The following is a 22702-nucleotide window of genomic DNA, read 5'->3' as shown; positions in this document are numbered from 1 at the left end:
TCCTGCTGAGCCTCTGTTCTCAACTCTTCAGTGCAATTCTTTAATGAGACAAGGCAGAAAGAATGATTATAAATGATGTTACAAACACACTGTCCTTGATTACCATGGAATGGGCACTGGGTAATGTATACAGAGATGAGTATATGTGTGAAAAAGATAATCTTGATTCCAAAAATAAAAATCACACTTATATAGTAAACTCAAGAAAGAGCTTGCATATTATTCAGGAATGTAAAACCATCTTAAGACATTGATAAAGAAAAAGCAGTCTTGCCTTGAAAGAAACTATAAAGGATCAACTCTGACTCTAGTGAGCCTTTCTGAGAGAAATTTAGAGGATTTCTAGAAATGAAATATTGTTAGAGGCGTATTCATATTTTAAAAAGCTGAAAATGTGCACCTGTTTTTGAACATCATACAGATATCCAATTTCCTCTCTACAGCCAGTTCTAGAGGTACTCATGCTTTAGAATAATAAGAAACAACACAGATTCAGGTCCTATATTTGGATTTTAGTAAGAATCTGATAGAGAAGATCATCACTAGAATCCAGGAGTTTGAATTGATTTTTGGCAAGTCAGAAGCTGATTTGCTACCAGACAATGAGAGCTTCTGAGTTTTAAATCCTGTGATCGGTGGTTTAACTGGGATTAAATTCATTCCTAGTCATCCATACATCCATCCAGCGAATATTTATTGAGTACCCAACTATGTGTCAGGCACTAGGGATAGTCTCTAGGGATATGGTCATTCTTTCTTGCCACTCATTGGAAATATATTAATGCAATTTCCTAATTTTTAGAAGATCCTGAGTGGTAAATGACTATATAAAGTGACATAATTCACAAGGGGTAAAGCTGGTTCAAGCTTGTACCAGCCTAGGGCTGTCTACCCTGTAATTTCATCAGATTTTTTAAAAAAATAACAATTTTGGAGTTGGCACAATAGGCAAATTAGGATCTACTCACAATTAAGAGTATTTATTTTAAAAAAGCATTAACTTTTAAATTCTTAGACCAAAAAGAAAATGAGAATCTAATTTCTTACATACATGCAAAAATCTAATTCCCTTAATTGTAGTTAAAAACATAACTGCAAACAAATGTCAAACCATAATGCCAAATGACAGCTTTAAATTCTGTTTCACAAGTTGTTCTTTTAGAGATGTCTTCACACTGTCAATCAAAGAGATAATTTTGATTTTGCCACAACTCCTGCCACTGTTAAAAGCAGTGTCTGTGATATCATAAGAAGTTTGGCAAGTCTCTTGTTCTGAGAGTTGTTGATAGATAGGAAATCAGAGAAAGAGGTATGTCTTGGGAAAAATACCTGATAAGGTTTGTTATTTTAGAATGATATTACTTAGAACACTTCATTTCATAACACTCTAAACTAACAGAATTGCATCCAAAATAAATCACTCCATGGACTAATTTTTACAACTCAAAGAGTAAAGCAGATAACACTGAGTTCAACAGATATTTACTGAATATCTACATCACCAATGCAGGGTATAAAAGATATGTTGCTTTAAGAGGTTAGCAACCTGGGCTTCCCTGGTGGCACAGTGGTTGAGAATCTGCCTGCCAATGCAGGGGACACGGGTTCAAGCCCTGGTCTGGGAAGATCCCACATGCCACGGAGCAACTAGGCCCGTGAGCCACAACTACTGAGCCTGCGCGTCTGGAGCCTGTGCTCCGCAACAAGAGAGGCCGCGATAGTGAGAGGCCTGCGCACCGCGATGAAGAGTGGCCCCCGCTTGCCACAACTAGAGAAAACCCTTGCACAGAAACGAAGACCCAACACAGCCAAAAGTAAATAAACAAAATTTTAAAAAGTAACTGTACCATTAAAAAAAGAAAAAAGAGGTTAGCAACCTAAATGAAGATGAAAGAAAGGAAATTAATACTTTCTGGGCACCTACAACCTACCAGGCACGATACTAGATGCTTTAATCTTCACAAGAAGGTAGCTATTATTAATATGCCCATTTTACAGATAAGGAAAATGACCCTTAAAATGGTTAAGCCAGTTGTCCAAACTTGACACTGGATTTAAACCTATGTTTGCCTAACTAAGTCCATTCTTTTTATACTAAGCCACACTACCATGAGGTAACAGAACCCTTGAAACCTTGCTTCCACATCCCTTTTTATATTCTACACTTCTTATTGCTTCTAGCCTTCATGAAAGTATGACAAGCCTCATCAAAGTAACTAAACACCAAGTTTCTCTTCTTATAGAATTTCTTCTATAGAGTTTCTCTCTCTTATAGAATGTGTTGTGAAATGTTTTTATTCTACTTTTCTTCTGAAGATATAGCTCCCCTTCTGACTTTGCTAAGGCACTAGGGAAAGGAAGACAAAAGTCACCATCTTATATTTATTAAATGAATGGAAGAATCCCGAAAGAGTGGAGAGGTGGGGTAAGAAGGCCAAGAGGAGGAGGAGAGGCGGTACTCTGGATTTTCTGCTTTCTGCAGGGCTGGGAGTCCCCTGAAGACTCAGTGTTACAACATGATCGAGAAAGAGAAGCTGACAGAACTGATCCCTTCAAGACAAATGCTAAGGGAACTGTGTAAACTGTAGTGGAGGGAACAGAGTTCATAAAGCTAGATACAACGGAGCTTGATTTCTGTCCTTGCCAGTTATGTAGCCCTGGGCAAGACATTTAGCCTTGCTTAACCTCAGTTTCTTCAAGTGTAAAGTGTGGAAAATGATACCTGCTTCACAAGAGAGGGTCACAGCTCTGTTAGCCAGGGCGTTTGTGCAAATTTGAAAATGGCTTGCCCTCTGGGTTGGTGAATTAGAAAAAGTGCTCCTTCTGGGTGGGGGCCGACTCAGGTACATAGAGCTTGGTGAGGAAGGAATGGCATGCTTATGCAAGAAAAATAAGCCCCTTTCTCTTTGGCAAGTGGTGAGGAGAGCAGAGTTCAGGCTGGTTTTCAGGCCCCTGACCCTTTCTGATGAGCACCACACAATGATGCATCTCACTCAGGGCAGTGTGAAGACAAGATCATGTCCACAGAAGCACCAAGAGGGCTCCCCATGACTGTGAAACCTGGGGATGGTGTGTGAGAGAGCTTGAGAGGGACAAAGCGGGGAGGAGAGAAGAAAGGAAGCAGGGAGGAAGGGAAGAGAGCCTGAAGAAACAAGTATGTTTGACCATGGGGCTGTGTCATATACAGAATGGGAAATTCCATGAACCTCCTGAAATAATTTGCTAGATTTTATGTACATTTCTCTGAGGTGAGGGTTTAGAGCTGTCAATTAAAAAAGAAAAAACAAACAGAAAGAGAAGAGGATGAGGAAATTGAAAAAGAAGTTAATGTTGTGGGTGTAAGAGAGGGGATAAAATCCTTCCCTATAGCCTCAAAGGTATGCTTCAGGGGGACAGGGAGCAATTAAGCAAATCTCACTTAAGATAAGTAAAGAGCTAGCTGATAGAGACAGACAGATAACTGCTTATTTCACAGAACAATTTACACATAAGCCACTTGCCCCCAACTTTGGTCACAATGAAGCTTTTCCTCCAACAACATTCTTCACTAATCCTGTCATGTTACTGGCAAGTAAATCATAATAAGTATTTTTCTATATTTTTTCTTGGAATTTACCAAGATAGGGCCAACACAGCTCTTGGGGAGGAATGCATAGGGTGCGGACTATTACAAACAGCTGTGTGTCTCAGCAGTACAGTTTTAGGCCACACGCTACTGCATAAATGAATTTCTCTGAGCGTTATACGTGGGCAGTCTCCAAGCTTAAACACATATGCCCTTCTAAAATGTATCTGTAAGTTGGTTATAGGAAATTCCCAACACATTTTACTATAGAAATAATTTTCCATAAAAAAGGAATTAGGCCTGCAGGCCAGCCCACAAAACCCTATTTAATCCACAATACTTCTGAAGTGGTATCACAAATTCATAGTTCTGGGTAGAGTTCTGGCCCTGGCCGAAGAGACCCTGTAGCCCAGAAGCATGAGAGCTGAGGGCTCTCCTTACACAGAATTTTAAAAATAGCCACACTTTTCTCTGGCATTGTCCCTGTGCCCTGCCCCGGTCCTCCCCATCCAGCAAGGAGACCCCTCTCTCCAGGCCCAGTATGCCTGTGACCAAGCTGGCCAGGCCTTCTCTACCCCCAGCATCCAGGATCCTGAAGGACCTACTTCTCTTCCTTCCAGTGGAGCCTCTTCTCCTAAGAGAGCTTCCTCAGCTGAGTGTGGGGGAGAAAGCAATGCATAACTAATTAGATTTGTACAATGTATGAGTTATTTCCTAGTCACTAGCTCCTTTCCTGCTTCAAATTCGGAAGTTCTGCCAGTTTTTTTTCCTAGGGTCAGTTCTGGCTTTTCATATCTTTTTTCCCTCCTCTTCTGAAACTACATACCTTCTAAGTCTCGCATTTTCCACAGTGGTCCCAATGGAAGCATGGGCAAGTGGCTCTGCTGTGGGGAGGGGTAGGGGAGGAGGGGCAGTGTGCGGAGGCTGCCTGAATTTGCAAAGCCCACACTGGCACCTTGAGTGAGTTGGGCTTTGGCCTTTGGAGAGCACATCTGGCAGCCTGGTTGGCTGCTGTCCTTCCACAGCGGTGGTTTGGGACCTTGCTGTGCAGCAGATTCCTAGGCACTGCCCGGTCCTACTGAACTAGAATCTCTGCTGGTCTCATCAAGCATCTCTATTTTAAGTTTTTTCCTGAGCCCAGCTTCTATTTTTCGGGAAGGACTTTCACATCTCCAACTTCTTAAGGACACCTCTATTTAGAGATCCTATTGGTGCTTCAAATGAAAGCTCCAAGAGCAAATTTGCTCAGCTGAGAGACAGTTTACTGAAGGAAAGAAAGTAGAGGGAGGAAAGCCAAGTTCATGCATGAGCCTTAATGAATGTCTGCTGTCAGGTGATGGCAGGAGGGAAGAGCAAAGAACCAAAACAGAGAGAGGAAAGGGGCAGGATAACAGGTTGCCCCTGAGCCAAAGGAAGACAAAGTTTTAAGGCAGGTTTAGACAATAAGGTCAAAGCCTCCGAAAGGTCACTTGTTCTTCAGGATGTCTTTTTAACCTAGCTCTCATATCTCCCCCTGGCTCAACATGGAGTAAGCCCTGGCTGTTTGCTCTCATTCACTTGGTACAGACATTCAAATAACCCAACAGAAACTGGCAGAGGGTGAGAGCTAAAGATTTTTATTTTTCTCACGTCTCTTAGGCTTAGCTGTGCACAAAACCCCTTGATGAATATCAAAATAGTAAATGACCCGACTTTCCCCCACTGCCCGTTGCCAATCCCTTCTCCACCCAGCAGCCAGAACCATCTTTCCATAGTGTCGGTACTTGCTTAAGTCCCTCCAATGGTTTCTTTTCATTGCACTGAAACTAATACCCAAACTCCTATGGGTCTGTGAGGCCCTGAATGACTTGACCTTCACCTTCGCCCCTCACATTTGCTAGGCCTCGCGTCATACTGCCACTTCCGAGAACTTACCAAGCTCATTTTTTACTTGTAAAACTCTTCCCTGGCCCTTGGCGTGGGAACCTCTTACTTGTCTTCCTTTATGTACCGTTTTGGAAGTTACTTTTACAACCACCCTTTCCAAAGCAGGTACTCCTTCTATGAGTCTCTACTACAATACCCCTTCACTTACTTTATATGTTATCACAATCTAGAATTATTCTGGTTAGTTCTCTACTTTTTTTTGTTGTTGTTTAACTGTCTGTCTCTCCTATTAGAATGTAAACTTCATGAGGACAGGGATGTTTCAGATTCACCACTGTATCCCCAGGGTACATAGTACCTGGCATATAGTAAATGCTCAACAAATAACTGTTAACTGACTGAATTATCCAAAGTAAGTCATTCATTGACTCAACAAATATTTATTGAGTGAATACATGTGCCAGATTCTGAGGATACAATAGAAGACAAGGCAGGCAAAACCTGAAAGCGGCCTTGGACAAAGAAAAAAAAACAAAGCAATGCTTATATCTAGGAGTAATCCTATGATAATATGATAACTTATTGGGCTGCAAGCACATTTTAATTTTTATTATGTGACAGACATCATGTCAATAAACTTGGTGCCACCAAATGACTAAGTAATACCATGCCTGCTTTTGGATAAAGTATAGAGAGAAAAGAAAGAAAAAGGGCAAGGATGTAAGAGGAAAAAAAGAGGAGGGTAGAGGGGAAAAGAGAGGAAGAAGTAGTCCAGTGATGTCTCTGTTCTCTGAAAACTTAAAGAAATTATCTTTACCACTTATAATAGAAGGTAAGATTAGAATCATACTAAATTTTTTAAAAATATGGCAAATGTAGTGTGCTATTTCAAAGCAATCATCAATCCCCTAAGAAAGCTCTATATTTATTCAAATGATGTTATTAATCCTCAAAACATTCATGAAACTGCTGTCTTCAAATTGCTGCCAGAGATAATTTATTAAGCATAGAAAAAAGGAAAACATTTTACATATTTTTAATCCCCAAAGGTATTTCCCAGATTGATTTCCCATCATTCTCCTTGAACTTGCTTTCACTGGACCTAGTGAGATTGTTTTAAAAATCAAATTCATTCCTAAAGGTCAAAGATTCATCATACTAAGGATATTCTAAAACATGCACACTTAAGCCAATTCTCAAAAAAGCGTTCCAGAAATGTTTGAACAAAGATAGGATCTTCTCAATGACCAGTATGAAGGAGACAGAATTCACCTGGATAAACAGCTAGATCCAATTAATCTGACATCACTGGAAATGGGGTATTCTGTACCTTTTATATACAGAGTAGACAGCTGATTTTAATCATTCTGACTCAGTCATCCTTAGGGCCATCAATTATTAACCCATATTATAAATATAAGGGCACTCAAGATTACTGATGTGTGTAAGGCTGTTTGTCTCTATTGTATATTGGGCCAAACTGCAATTCTTTTAAAGTTTTTTGTTGGCACTTATAGATTTTCTTTCTTCTTATGCATGGTCAATCTTTCAGCTGCCATTCCTTCTTGTTATTAGTAAGACTGGCTCTTGCCAATTTCCTACTTATAAAATTACTGCTTCTAATATGCTATGGGCTTATCAGTGACACAACTGTGAAATGGCAGAAGTGGGGGTGGGATGAAGAGTCACAGAACTATAAGACAAAACATCTTAGCGACAGGCAGTTTATTGGTGTGGCAGGGTGAGGAAGAAATGGTGGATGGCAATAAGCTCTGCATTTGTTCATCATACTAAACCAAAGAGAAGTAAATGTATATCATCCCAGAGGGGACGAGAGACAAGCCTTGTTTCTCTGTGAACTAGACAGACCTCTGACTAGCCTGGAGTAGAGACAGATGTCATCTAGGGCATAGTGCTGTTGGTTAGAATCTAATTCTAAGCTGCCTGCTACCCACTTCTGTGGCCCCACTCCCAGACTCCTCTGGGAGCAAATAATTGCCCTTAAAAAGAATGAAAACAAGATTATAAATCTTCTAAATTAGAAAGCAGTCAAATACTCATAAAATAAAATGAATAAAATAAAAAATAAACTAAAATATGAGCCACAACTAGGGCACCTGCTGGATGCTGGTGGGGGACCTTGACGCCCAAGGAGATGGAAGGAACCCCCGAGCGGCCGGGTAGGATGTAGGGGGCAGTGAGTGGGGAGGAGAAGTGAAGATTGGACAGGACTAGCACCCCTGAGGGGTGGCTGGGAGAGGGGAGGGGTTCCCATGCCTGGAGGGACCCTAGGGGGCTTGGAGGATCAGGGGAGGTGCAGTGGGTATTTTGCCCACACACTTGGGCCCCAGGAAGCCTGCTGGGGTCCCAGGCCAGGTCCTCCAACTTCTGGGGCCCCCTCTGGCTGTGTTGGTCCTGGGAAGGAGGGGAAGAAGAGGAGAGGTGGATGGGGAGGGGCCCTCCAGGATTGGAGGATGGGGGGGAGGGTGCCTAGCATTTCCTCTACCCACTCGGGCTCCAGGGAGCCTGCTGGACTCCCGAGCATGGTCCTCCACTCTCTGAGGCCCCCTCTGGCCGTGTGGGTCCTAGAGGTGTAGGATGTACGGAGCAGGGGGAAAGAGGCCGAGAGGTGGACGGGAGGCCCTCTGGGACTGGAGGATCAGGGGAAGCACAGCAGGTGTTTCCCTGCACACTTAGGCCCCAGGAAGCCTGTTGGGCTTCCGGTCTGGTCCCTGCATTCCAGGGCCCCTTCTGACCATGTGGGTCCTAGGAACATGATGGGCAGGAAGAAGAGAGGCCAACGGGAAGGGACCCTCCAGGATCAGAGGGAATGCACCTAGCATTTCCCCTGCCCACATGGGCCTGGGGAGCCTGCTGGGGTCTCAGACCTGGTCCTCCACCCTCCAAGGCCAGAGGCACTCCTGGGTCCCTCCTGCTGCACTGAGCAAAAGCCCACTCCCCGCCGGGGCCTTTTCCGGCCCTGTGGGTCCTAAACATAGGCCCCATCCACTGCCTAAACCCTGCCCCTGCATAAGCCCCATCCTCCACCGCCAAGGACTTTTCAGGCTTTTTTTTTTTTTAATCCTCCTCTTTTTTGCCACTATAGTTCTGTTTTACCTCCAGGTTGTTGTTTCATCTATATTTTAATATTTTAAAGTTTTTCTAAATATCTGTTAGTTTTCTAATATTATTTTATCTTTTACTCTTTGTTATTGTTCTGTTCCTTTCCTTCTTTTCTTTTTTTTTTTGGCTGCCCGTGTGGCTTGCAAGATCTTGGTTCATGAGCCGGGGGTCGGGCCTGAGCTCCTGTGGTGGGAGCTCCAAGTCTGAACTACGGGAATAAAAGAGAACCTCAGACCCCAGGGAATATTCATCGGAGTGAGGTCTCCTGGAGGTTCTCATCTCGGCACCAACACCCAGCTCTACCCAACAGCCTACAAACTCCAGTGCTGGAAGCCTCAGGACAAACAACCAGTAAGACAGGAACACAATCCCACCCATTAAAAAAAGAAAAATGAGAGGACAAAAAAATATATCACAGAAAACGGAGCAAGGTAAAAACCTACAAGACCAAATAAATGAAGAGGAAATAGGCAATCTATCTGAAAAAGAATTCAGAGTAATGATAGTAAACATGCTGCAGAATCTAGGAGATAGAATGGAGGCACGGATTGAGAAGATACAAGAAATATTTAACAAAGATCTAGAAGAATTAAAGAACAAACAAACAGGGATGAACAACACAATAACCAAAATGAAAAATACACTAGAAGGAATCAATAACAGAATAACTGAGGCAGAAGAACAAATAAGTAAGCTGCAAGACAGAATGGTGGAAATAACTGCCGAGGAGCAGAATAAAGAAAAAAGAATGAAAAGAATTAAAGACAATCTCAGAGACCTCTGGGACAAAACTAAATGCACCAATATTCGAATTATAGGGGTCCCAAAAGAAGAAGAGAAAAAGAAAGGTCTGAGAAAATACCTGAAGTGGTTAAACTTCCTTGGGAAAGGAAAGAGTCACCCAAGTCAGGAAGCACAGAGAGTCCCATACAGGATAAACCCTAGGAGAAACACACCAAGACACATATTAATCAAACTAACAAAATTTAACTTCAAAGAAAAAATATTAAAAGCAGCAAGGGAAAAGCGAAAAATAACATACAAAGGAATCCCTATAAGCTTATCAGCTGATTTTTCAGCAGAAACTCTGCAGACCACAAGGGAGTGGCAGGATATACTTAAAGTAATGAAAGAGAAAAACCTACAACCAAGATTACTCTACCCAGCAAGGATCTCATTCAGATTCAATGGAGAAATCAACAGCTTTACAGACAGGCAAAAGCTAAGAGACCTCAGGACCACCAAACCAGCTTTACAACAAACGCTAAAGAAACTTCTCTAGGCGGGAAACACAAGAGAAGAAAAAGACCCACAAAAACAAACCCCAAACAATTAAGAAAATGGTAATAGGAACATACATATCGACAATAACCTTGAATGTAAATGGATTAAATGCTCCAATCAAAAGACACAGAGTGGCTGAATGGATACAGAAAGAAGACACATACATATGTTGTCTACAAGAGACCCACTTCAGACCTAGGGACACATACAGACTGAAAGTGGAGGGATGCAAAAAGATATTCCATGCAAATGGAAATCAAAAGAAAGCTGGAGTAGCAATACTCGTAAGAAATAAAATGGACTTTAAAATAAAGACTGTTACAAGAGATAAGGAAGGACACTACATAATGATCAAGGGATCAATCCAAGAAGAAGATATAACAATTATAAATATTCATGCACTCAACATAGGAGCACCTCAATACATAAGGCAAATGCTAACAACCATAAAAGGGGAAATTGACAGTAACACAATAATAGTAGGGGACTTTAACACCCCACTTACACCAATGGACAGATCATCCAAACAGAAAATGAGGAAACGCAAGCTTTAAATGACACAGTAGACCAGATAGATTTAATTTATATTTATAGAACATTCCACCCGAAAGTGGCAGAATACACTTTCTTCTCAAGTGCACACAGAACATTCTCCAGAGGAGATCACATCTTGGGTCACAAATCAAGCCTCAGAAAGTTTAAGAAAACTGAAATCGTATCAAGCATCTTTTCTGACCACAATGCTATGAGATTAGAAATCAATTACAGGAAAAAACCTGTAAAAAACACAAATACATGGAGGCTAAGCAATGTGCTACTAAATAACCAAGAGATCACTGAAGAAATCAAAGAAGAAATTAAAAAATACAAAGAGGGCTTCCCTGGTGGCACAGTGGTTGAGAGTCCGCCTGCTGATGCATGGGACACGGGTTCGTGCCCCGGTCCGGGAAGATCCCACATGCCGCGGAGTGGTTGGGCCCGTAAGCCATGGCTGCTGACCCTGCGAGTCTGGAGCCTGTGCTCTGCAATGGGAGAGGCCACAACAGTGAGAGGCCCGTGTACCGCAAAAAAAAAAAAAAAAAAAAAAAAATATACACACACAAAGAAACAAATGACAATGAAAACACAACAACCCAAAACCTATGGGATGCAGCAAAAGCAGTCCTAAGAGGGAATTTTATAGAAATTCAATTTCACCTCAAGAAACAAGAAAAATCTCAAATAAACTATCTCACCTTACACCTAAAGCAACTAGAGAAAGAAGAACAAAGAAAACCCGAAGTCAGTAGAAGGAAAAAATCATAAAAATCAGAGCAGAAATAAATGAAATAGAAATGAAGAAAACAATAGCAAAGATCAGTAAAAGTAAAAGCTGGCTCTTTGAGAAGATAAACAAAATTGATAAACCTTTAGCCAGACTCATCAAGAAAAAAAGGGAGAAGACTCAAATCAATAGAATCAGAAATGAAAAAGGAGAAGTAACAACTGAAACTGCAGAAATACAAAGGATTATAAGAGACTACTACAAAAAACTATATGCCAATAAAATGGACAGCCTCGAAGAAGTGGACAAATTCTTGGAAAGATACAATTTTCCAAGGCTGAACCAGGAAGAATTAGAAAATATGAAGAGACCTACCTCAAATAATGAAACTGTAATTAAAAATATTCCAACAAACAAAAGTCCAGGACCAGATGGTTTCACAGGCGAATTCTATCAAACATTTAGAGAAGAGCTAACACCCATCCTTCTCAAACTCTTCCAAAAAATTGCAGAGGGAGGAAGACTCCCAAATTCATTATATGAGGCCACCATCACCCTGATACCAAACCAGACAAAGATATCACAAAAAAAGAAAATTACAGACCAATATCACTGATTGACATAAATGTAAAAATCCTCAACAAAATACTAGCAAAAATAATTCAACAACACCTTAAAAGGATTGTATACTATGATCAGGTGGGATTTATCCCAGGGATGGAAGGATTCTTCAATATATGCAAATCAATCAATGTAATATACCATATTAACAAATTAAGGAATAAAAACCATATGATCATTTTAATAGATGCAGAAAAAGCTTTTGACAAAATTCAACACCGATTCATGATAAAAACTCTCCAGAAAATGGGCATAGAGGGAACCTACCTCAACATAATAGAGGCCATCCACATATGACAAACCCACAGCAAACATCATTCTCAATGGTGAAAAACTGAAAGCATTTCCACTAAGATCAGGAACAAGACAAGGCCGTCCAGTCTCTCAAGACAAGAATGTCCACACTTGCCAATCTTATTCAGGATAGTTTTGGAAGTTTTAGGCATGGCAATCAGAGAAGAAAAAGAAATAAAAGGAACACAAATTGGAAAAGAAGAAGTAAAATTATCACTGTTTGAAGATGACATGATACTATACACAGAAAATCCTAAAGATGCCACCAGAAAGCTACTAGAACTAATCAATGAATTTGGTAAGGTTGCAGGATACAAAATTAATGCACAGAAATCTGTGGTGCTCCTATACACTAACAAGGAAAAATCAGAAAGAGAAATTAAGGAAACAACCCTATTTACCACTGCAACAAAAAGAATAAAATACCTAGGAATAAACCTACCTAAGGAGGCAAAAGACCTGTACTCAGAAAACTATAAGACACTGATGAAAGAAATCAAAGATGACTTATATAGATGGAGAAATATACCATGTTCCTGGATTGGAAGAATCAATATTGTGAAAATGACTATACTACCCAAAGCAATCTACAGATTCAATGCAATCCCTATCAAATTACCAATAGCTTTCTTCACATAATTACAACAAAAAATTTCATAATGTGTATGGAAACAAAAAAGACCCTGAATAGCCAAAGCAATCTTGAGAAAGAAAAAGAGAGCTGGAGGAATCAGGCTCCCCAACTTCAAACTATACTACAAACCTACAGTAATCAAGACAGTATGGTATTGGCAAAACAGAAAACAAATATAAAGAAATGGTACAGGCTAGAAAGCCCAGAGATAAACCCATGCACATATGGTCACCTAATTTATGATGAAGGAGGCAAGAACATACAATGGAGAAAAGACAGCCTCTTTAATAAGTAGTGCCTGGAAAACTGGACAGCTACATGTAAAACAATGAAATTAGAGCACAACCTAACACCATACACAAAAGTAAACTCAAAAAGGATTAAATACCTAAATGTAAGACCGAACACTATAAAACACTTAGAGGAAAACAAAGGAAAAACACTCTTTGACATAAATCACAGAAGATCTTTTATGACCCACCTCCTAGAGTAATGAAAATAAAAACAAAAATAAACAAATGGGACCTAATTAAACTTAAAAGCTTTGCACAGCAAAGAGAACCATAAACAAGACGAAAAGAAAACCCTCAGAATGGGAGAAAATATTTGCAAATGAAGCAATGGCCAAAGATTAATCTCTAAAATATACAAACAGCTCATGGAGCTCAATATCAAGAAAATAAACAACCCAAACAAAAAATGGGCAGAAGACCTAAATAGACATTTCACCAAAGAAGACATACAGATGGCCAAGAGGCACATGAAAAGATGCTCAACATCACTAATTATTAGAGAAATGCAAATCAAAACTACAATGAGGTATCACCTAACACAAGTCAGAATGGCCATCATCAAAAAATCTACAAACAATAGGGGCTTCCCTGGTGGTGCAGTGGTTGGGAGTCTGCCTGCCAATGCAGGGGACACGGGTTCGTGCCCCGGTCCGGGAGGATCCCACATGCCACGGAGCGGCTGGGGCCCTGAGCCATGGCCTCTGGGCCTGCGCGTCCAGAGCCTGTGCTCCGTGGCGGGAGAGGCCGCAGCAGTGAGAGGCCTGCGTACTGCAAAAAAAAAAAAAAAAAAATCTACAAACAATAAATGCTGGAGAGGGTGTGGAGAAAAGGGAACCCTCTTGCATTGTTGGTGGGAATGTAAATTGATACAGGCACTGTGAAGAACAGTATGGAGGTTCCTTAAAAAACTAAAAATAGAACTACCATATGATCCAGCAATCCTGCTACTGGGCATATACCCTGAGAAAACCATAATTCAAAAAGACACAGGTACCCCAATGTTCATTGCAGCACTATTTACAATAGCCAGGACATGGAAACAACCTAAATGTCCATCAACAGATGGATAAAGGAGATGTGGCATATATACATAATGGAATATTACTCAGCCATAAAAAGAAATGAAACTGGGTCATTTGTAGAGATGTGGCTGGTCTAGAGTTTGTCATACAGAGTGAAGTAAGTCAGAAAGAGAAAAACAAATATCATATATTGACACATATATGTGGAATCTAGAAAAATGGTACAGATGAACCTATCTGCGGGGCAGGAATAGAGAGGTAGACATAGAGAACGAACATGTGGACACAGAGGGGGAAGAGGAGGGTGGGATGAACTGGGAGATTAGGATTGACATATATACACTACCATACATAGAAAACAGCTAGCTAGTGGGAACATGCTATAAAGCACAGGAAGCGCAGCTCGGTGCTCTGTGACAGGTGCTCCGTGATGGGTGTGACGGGGGAGGGAGTGGATATAGGTATACATATAGCTGATTCACTTCATTGTGCAGCAGAAACTAAGCCAACATTGTAAAACAATTCTACTCCAATGAAAAGAATATGATAGAAGAATGAAAAACAAATAGCCAATTGTGCCTTCTATACACAGAGAATAATACAAGACAAAAATTCTTGCCCTTATGGAACTTCAGTTCTTATGGAATATAATAGTTATATCAATAAATGTAAATGGCATAATATGTTCCCTTAAAGACTCCTAGATTTAATAAAAACCAACAAACCCCCCAAATTTGTGCTATATATCAATATGAATTCAAAACAAAAGGACTCAGAAAGAATAAAAGACATATCAGGCAAATGAAAACAAAAAGAAAGAAAGCAGGGTTGAGATACTAAGTACAGGTAAGTTTAATTTAAAGACAAATAAACTGAGCAAAAATATCTAGATTGTGTGGAGGAATACGCTTCTTAGTATCCTTGATACTAACGCAACACCAGAGGTATCTTTGCTTGTGGAGAGTCCCCAATAACAGGTATTGACAAATAACAAAGAGAGAAGAAAAGTAAGAGCTAATAAAAGGAAAAGGTGACATAAAAAGATGTTTTTCTATTGGAAAATGATAGAATCCACCAATTACTGTCTGAGGTAAAGCTCAGTAGTATAAGTACCACACATGATCTTTTTGATTCTTTTCAACAAAAATCTAACACCAAATGCCATGTGGGTTCCATCTCTACTTGCACTAACTGTGTGATGTTAAGCAAGTCATTTAACCAATTTGGGATTCAGTTTAATCACTTGTAAAATGAGGTGGTGGGATGCGATGCCCTTTCAGGTGAAATATATCTTTAATCCTGTGATTTCACTGTTATCAAAATATATAGGACCTTGGTGTTTCAAATAGATATGGAATACTGACTTAAACATAAAATATATTTGGAAGAAATTATTCTTAACTGCACCTTTCACTTTTCAGTGTTACAACCTCTTGCTTTGTCTGATTCAGAAGAGTTTTGGTTATTTCCAGTTCGTTTTCTGCAAGATTAATTCTTCTTTTTAAGTCAGCTTCTTGCCTTTCTTTTGCAGTCAGTTCTTCCTGTAAAGTTTTATATATTTGTTGACAAGTCATTAAAGAGTCTTCCTTTTCTTTAAGCAATCTGGTGTGCCTAAAATGGAATAAGAAAAAAACCCAACCAATATGCATTAAACACTATATTTTTATGTTTATCAAAGATATATAAATATCTCATTTAAAACTAAAGAGTATAACTTTAATTTTTAAAATAAGAACGTTATGTAAATGAATAGTTCTGCGATTTAAAAATTTTCCCATCCAGGCAAAGGCAAAATCAATGAATAGCTTCAATATATTATAAACTTGAATTAGGTATTGTTTATGTAAACAATACAATAAGAAAAGCTAAGTACATTTTATATGTTATTTAAAATATGGTTTCAAATTCAATTACTAAAACTATTAAATAAAAAATTTGCAGTGTATACCGTGACTCAGAAATAATGGATTCGAACTTCAGTTTTCTAAGTTCTCTTTGACACTCATCAGCTTCATTAGATTTATTCCTAAAATAATACAAAAGAGGTTCAAATATTTTATTTCAAAATAGTTGAAGTGTAATTTTTTTCCCTTTTTTAAAAACAGGTTTTTCCTTTATTACTTTTCCTATCTTTGTATTGTATTTGTTGTTACATATGCAGATTTCCTTGAAATTAGAAATATATAGTCAAAGGGTTTTTGTTTGCCAAAAAATAACCTAATCTGTTAGTCTAATTATATGTGCTTTTCCATATAATTACTTTACTCATCCATAAAAAAATTTCTTAGCATCTTCATATTATTATTTCTTTAAAGAAATAAATATTCAGTCCACTTCTATAATGGCCAAGTAATCTTCTATCAGACTGATCTGCATTTAAATAAAATGTCTAAGTTTTAGACAACATTTAAAAAGCAAACAAAAGAAAATACCCCTACGTGAAAGTGACCAAAAGCACGAAGATTCTGGAGGAAAGTTGACACTGAGAATGAGGTGACAGCCATGGGGTCAGGGTTTTTTGTTGCTTTTTTTTTTAAAATGATTTTAAACCTGAGGGCAGGTCCCAGTCTGCACCATACAGGAGAACCAAACTGGTAGAAAACTCACAGTCATTTTGGCTTGAAGAACTACAAGACAGTGTTTGGGGACAACCACAGCTGCAGGAAAGTGAAAAGTGAACCCCAAATGGGAGTGAGCCAGTGGGAGGGAATCCCAAATACTGCATATAAACTCTGCCCATATGTCTGGCTGAGCCCTGAACTACAGGTGCCCTGGGCAGACTCCAAGCGGCCTAGTTAAAGATGAAAGAACTGGACTGAGATTTGAGCTGTTGCCATAGAGACAGAGTTTGCATTTTGAGGCCAACCAAATTAATTGTCTGCTTAAAGCAACACCACCCCTACCACCACCACCAACACTATTTAGAGAAATATAACAGAATCTAGAATTTCCATAACATAACATTCACAATGTCCAGAATATAAAAAAATTACTCAACATAGGAAGACACAGAAAAGCATGACCTATTCTAAAGAGAAAAGACAGTTAATAGGGACTGACTCTGAGATGACCCGGATACTGAAATTAGCAGACAAGGATTTCTGAAGGCACAGTTATAACTCGCTCAAAGACATAAAGGAAAATCTACTTTAATTCGTGAAAAGATAAAAAACCTCAGCAGAGAAATAGAAACCATTATTAAAAAGAACGAAATGGAAATTCTAAAACTGAAATAGACATTTGTCTTGATCTTATATGATTGGGTTTTGTAACAATACTCAAAAAGTTAACATATTAAGAAAGATTAATATTCCAGTTTGTTTGTATAGGCTTCTCATTAATAATTTATTATATGAATGTACCTTAAAATAGCTTTGAAAGCTATTTTAATAAGTTTATAAATGTACAAAAAATGTTAGATTCTTAATGGGTTTGCCCTACTTGCAGAATAACTTTAATTCCTAATAAACAATAATTTATTTATATCATGAATATGAACAGCATTTACTTTTATTCATTTATTTTCTTTTCTAGCTTACAATGATAAAATTGTAAACTACAGAAAATTATGTAAACAATTATATAATGAATTATTACAAGGAAGAAACCCTTGCAACTACCATCCAGGTAAAAAAATAAAACCTAATCAGCTAGCCTAGAAGCTTCATGTCCTGGGCCAAATAATAGCCAACTCCCTCCTCCCTAAATTGATCATTCTAATGAATTTTATGGTAATCACTGATTTTCTTTGGAGTTGTATTGCCAAGTTTTATCCCTAAACACTATACTTTAGCTATACTTTTTCTTTTATGAAAAAATGTTTTTTTAAAACATGTTTCCTTTATTATCCACTTTTTGTAAAATAGTTTTAAGTATTATACTAACATACAATAAACTGCCCAAAATTTGACAGATTTGACATACGTACAAGCCCATGAAACCATCACCGTAATCAAGCAGCACATGAGCATACTTAGAGCCTAGATACTGGTCTCTAATACCATTCACATTCAAAGGAACAAGGACTACTCAGAGAAATGGGTGATTCCAAGGCTGGGGCAGAGTAGCTATACCTGAAACAGTTTGTTATACCGAAAGTAAGGAAGTGCTTATGAAAGAGGACGGGATCATGTTCCAACGTCATAAGAACCAGCCGGAAGTGGCCCCCAGTGGCTAAGCTTAGAACAATTTGTGTGCCAAAATAATTAAGTACAATAATGAATTATAAGCCATTGAACAAAACAGGAGTTCATGAATCCATACCAATAAGTAAATAAATAATGGGAAGAAGGGAGGCTCCTATTTAAAGTAGAATGCTGAGGGTTTACTAATAAATGGTCAGGGAAACTTGGAGTTGGAAAAATTGTCATCTAGCAATGACTGTCATAAAGATTAGATGAGGTAAAAAATCATTAATGGATGCTGTATTTAGGGATAAGTGTTGATGAAAAGCAGAGCATGTGTATGGACCTAAAGTGTCTCTTATAGACTGCTTACTGGTTGAAAGGGAACAAATCCCCTCAGTAATAATACAGTGGAAAAATTGAGCAATACCTTGACCAGGTGATCAAAATTAACGTCATCAATGAGAGGCAGATGATCATGTGCCTCCAGATGTGGTGCTCTGAGAAGTGCTCGTTCTCACCTATGTGGTTTTCTGGCTGAGAGTACATATCCTTAATCCAATCAAGAGGAAACCAGAAAAATACAAAATGAAAAAATTTTTATTTAAAAAAGTATGAGGGGTTCTGCATTCTTCAAAAATGTCCATGTCATAAAAAGACAAAGACGGACTGGAAATATTCCAGATTTAAGGAGGCTAAAGAGACATACCAAGTAGGCTGACCCTACCTGGACTATGTGCTAGAGGAGAAAATGTTATAAAGGCCCACTCAGAAAATTAGAATATGGATGCTAGATTAGAATATTATTAATGTAATTATTGTATGTAAAATTATAACACTGATTACACTCCTGGTTATATGAAGTATCACTGTCCTGAGGAAAGTTAGGCTAAACTATTTAGAAGTAAAGGGTCGTGTTGTATGTAACTTATCCTCAAATGGTGCAGGAAAATTTGTGTGTGGGTTTCAGGGGGAGAGAGAGAGAGAGAGAAAGGGTTGAGGGGACAGGGGTAGGGGTGAGGGGAAAAAACAAATGGGTTAAAACATTAATAATAGATGAATCTGGGTAAAGTCTATTTGTGTGCTCTTTGTACTATCATCATGTTTACAACTTTTTGTAAGTTTGAAATTATTTCCAAGTAAAACATTAGAAAATAAAGAATAAGGAAAAGAGTAACATGCCATTAAAAAGTGAGCAAAGGTTGTACTCAGGTGAGTCACAAAGGAAAGAATACAAAGAGCCAAAGATGCAGGGGTACAAGTTTTCATTAAACTAGGATTTTTTTTTCTTAGTTATACTACCCAGTATTAGCTAGGAAGTGGAGAAATAGGTATTTGCAAACACTGCTGAGATTATAAATCAATAAAATCTTATTGCAAGGTAATGAGTCATTATGAATTAAAAGTCTTAAAAATATGCAGGTCTGAGTCTAGCAAAAATTTTCCTAAGGAAATAACTGCATGCGAATAGAAAGATTTATCTCTATGAATTTCAAAATACCTTGCTTATAAAAGTGAAAAATTTGGAAATTTTCAAATACAAGGGATTAGAAAATAAGTTATGATTTATCCACAGATTAGAATACTACATAGCTATTTGATAACTATAAATATATCATGTAATGACATGGGAAAATATCCAGGATACATTACTAAGTGAAAATATGTTTAAAATATGCATTACTTAGAAAAATGGGCTATAAGGATATCGAAATATAAAGATGATGTGTTTTTTTGTGGATTCCTGTATTTGCCAAGTTTTATACATTTACTTTTAAGTCAAACAACAATGTTCCTTTTAGAAATGCTTTGAGATTCAGCAGCCCCAGCCACAACTTTCACTCTATGTTCAGACTCTTACACACATTTTTCCAAATCTAGAGTCAGGGACAGCAGAACACCTTTAAGTGGTTATTTTACTATGTGGCCAATAAATTTTGGCTGCAATTTAAGAAAAAAAGCTCCCTGGGCAGTCTACCATCCCAAGAACTCCCCTCACTATGGTCATCTCCCACCCCCATGCCGGTTAAGCCACTCTTTTTATGGTCTGACCTTCACTGCCCAACTGTTATCTTCCCCTTCATTAGGACGGGAGGAATTGGAAGGAATAGAAAGAATGCCTACATCTCTTTAAACACTGCATTCCTTCTTTTACCTTCAGCAAATACTGTTAATCCTTTCTCTTCAACTGCTTTGAATAAGCCTTCAGAAAGGCCCCTGCTGCTCCTGCCAATCAAAGCAAAGGAAATAAGATAGAGTAGTTGGATATTTTCCCTCTAATTTGAAAGGCAAGGGTCATACCATTCCACTTCTTTATGTGAAATAGCCATTCTTAAACTGCCTCCTTGATATTTCTACTTTGCTGTCCAAAAGGCATCTCAAATCTAACAGATCAAAAGCATTGTTTTGTATTTCCCTCACCCCCGTATCTATTTCTTTTACAGATTTTCCCACTTCATTAAATGGCACCAACTCATAATGATACTAATAGGTAACACCTTATATATCTCACACGAACCTCAAACCAGCCCTTACTCAGCCCTTGTAACAGGTGAGGACTGAAAACAGAGAGGTAAGTAACATGCCCAAGGTGACATAATGCTAAGTAGTACTACCCCAGCAGTCTGGATTTGGCTTCCAGGCTGTTAGTCACTATACTCTACTGCCTCTCAACTGTCTACCTGATGCTGAAAAGCCCCAAACCCCATCCTTTATTATTTCCTTTCTTTTCCAGTCCTCTTCCTCCCCGGCCACATCTACGCCATCAGTAAATTCTGTGAGAGCGACCCCTGGCATATATTTCTCTCCATCTCCACACTATAGCCTTACACTAAACCAGCCACTTCTCACTTGCATGAACGCTGGGCCTCCCACCTAGTCTCCCTGATTGCTCTTGCACTCCCACTTCAGTCCATTCTCCATGCAGCAGCCATGCCACCCTTTTAAAACAAATCAAATCAGTTCACTCTATTGCCAAACCCTCCAATAGTTTCCCTCTGCCCTCTGCATAATTCCAAAATCCTCACTGGGCTTTGGACACACTGGTATATTCATTTCTCATTGCTGCTGTAACAAATTACCACAAATGTAGGGGTTTAAAACAACACAAATTTATTATCTTACATTTCTAAGGTAAGAAGTCCTAAAATCAAGATGTCTTGAGGGCTGTGTTCCCCCTGGAAGCTCTAGAGGAGAATCTGTTTTCCTGCCTTTTCTAGCTTCTAGAGACCACATGTATTCCTTGGCTTGTGGCCCCTTCTTCCATCTTCATATCACATTACTCCAACCTCTGCTTCCATGCTCACATCCACTTTTGTGACTTTGACCCTCTTGCTTTCATCTTATAAGGAGCTTTGCAGTTATAACATTGAGCCTGCCTGAATAATCCAACATAATCTCCCCAGCTCTATATCCCTAATTTAAACATGTGCAAAATTCCTTTTGCCACATAGGATAATGTACTCACAGATTTCAGGGATAAGGACATGAAAATCTTTGGAAGCCATTATTCCGTCTACCACAACTGGCCTTCGTGTTTCTTTAACTTGTAAAACTCACTCCCAAGAATTTTTTGTCCTTGATCTCTCTGCTTCCAGATGTTAGCTTATTAACACTGTTAGCTCCTTTCTGTTACTCAGATCTTAACTCAAAGGTCATCTGCCCAGGGATGCCACTCTATCAAAAGGATACCACTCTTCCCCAACACTCACATTCTTTTATGCCTGTTTTATATTTTTGCATCACTTAACGTTACCTGAAATTACCTATTGTAGCTTGTCAATCTTGTTACTTCAGTATCTAGTGCTTGTACACAAAAGAGTCATGGCACATAACTGCCTCTCCATGAGCATTTTGTATTGAATGAGTCAATGAAGGAAACCTAGCCTGTTAAATCTAGGATCATGTGAAAGTGTATCTGTACTCTGACACTGGATTTCCACCAGGCCACCTGCTTTCTAGGCAAAAAATTCTCATGAATGATGACAGAAGAGGAAAATCAGGAGAACATTATGTCTTAGAAGTCAATAAAAATGTTCCAAGAACATCTCAACTGTGCAAAATGTTGCTGTTATTTGGTCAAGAGCTTTATAAACAAGAAATTTATGCTGGTTATGGCTGATTATTGCTTACAATTATTAGTTAAATGAGGAGGAGGTGGCTGCTAATAAAATTAAAGTGTAAGTATGTAACAAAGGTCCCCAAATTAGAAAGTATATTTCATATCACCACTTTAGACATATTCACTAGTAACTGATAAATTATAAATCATTTAAAGTGAATTTTGTTCTTTTCATTACATATGTGAAAATGAATACATTCACACTGTAAGCTAGTTAAGCAATATGTAAGTATATAGAGTAAAATAATAGTCTCTATACACCCCTGACTCTCACTTCCAGAAGGAACTGTTGTAATCCTACCAATCACTTATTCAATGAATTTGAATCCATATATATTTGTATGTACATTCATATACATTTTTAACATGAATGGAATCATTTTTCTGGAGTCATATTTTTAATCTCTAAAATTCCTAATAGCTTTTTTTTGGTAACAGCCTGTTCTTCTTTAATGGTTACAATCCTGGACATACTTTGAAGTATATCCTAAC

General features: G+C 38.6%; 1 protein-coding gene across 1 annotated transcript in view; it reads right to left on the bottom strand.

Annotated features, from left to right (window-relative positions):
- The window catches only part of LEKR1 (leucine, glutamate and lysine rich 1), a gene marked incomplete at its 5' end in the record, with an annotated part of 146742 nt that overhangs the window by 55859 nt on the left and 68181 nt on the right, over nucleotides 1–22702 (bottom strand). The window contains 2 exons of the mRNA XM_007447836.1: nucleotides 15374–15577; nucleotides 15915–15992. Coding sequence (XP_007447898.1) covers nucleotides 15374–15577; nucleotides 15915–15992 — 282 coding nt within the window. The remainder of the gene's footprint in view (nucleotides 1–15373; nucleotides 15578–15914; nucleotides 15993–22702) is intronic.

Source organism: Lipotes vexillifer, unplaced genomic scaffold (genome assembly GCF_000442215.2).
Source record: "Lipotes vexillifer unplaced genomic scaffold, Lipotes_vexillifer_v1.1 scaffold1207, whole genome shotgun sequence".
NCBI lineage: Eukaryota > Metazoa > Chordata > Mammalia > Artiodactyla > Lipotidae > Lipotes > Lipotes vexillifer.
Note: the sequence above shows the minus strand (reverse complement) of the source record. Positions and strands in the feature narration are given on the sequence as shown.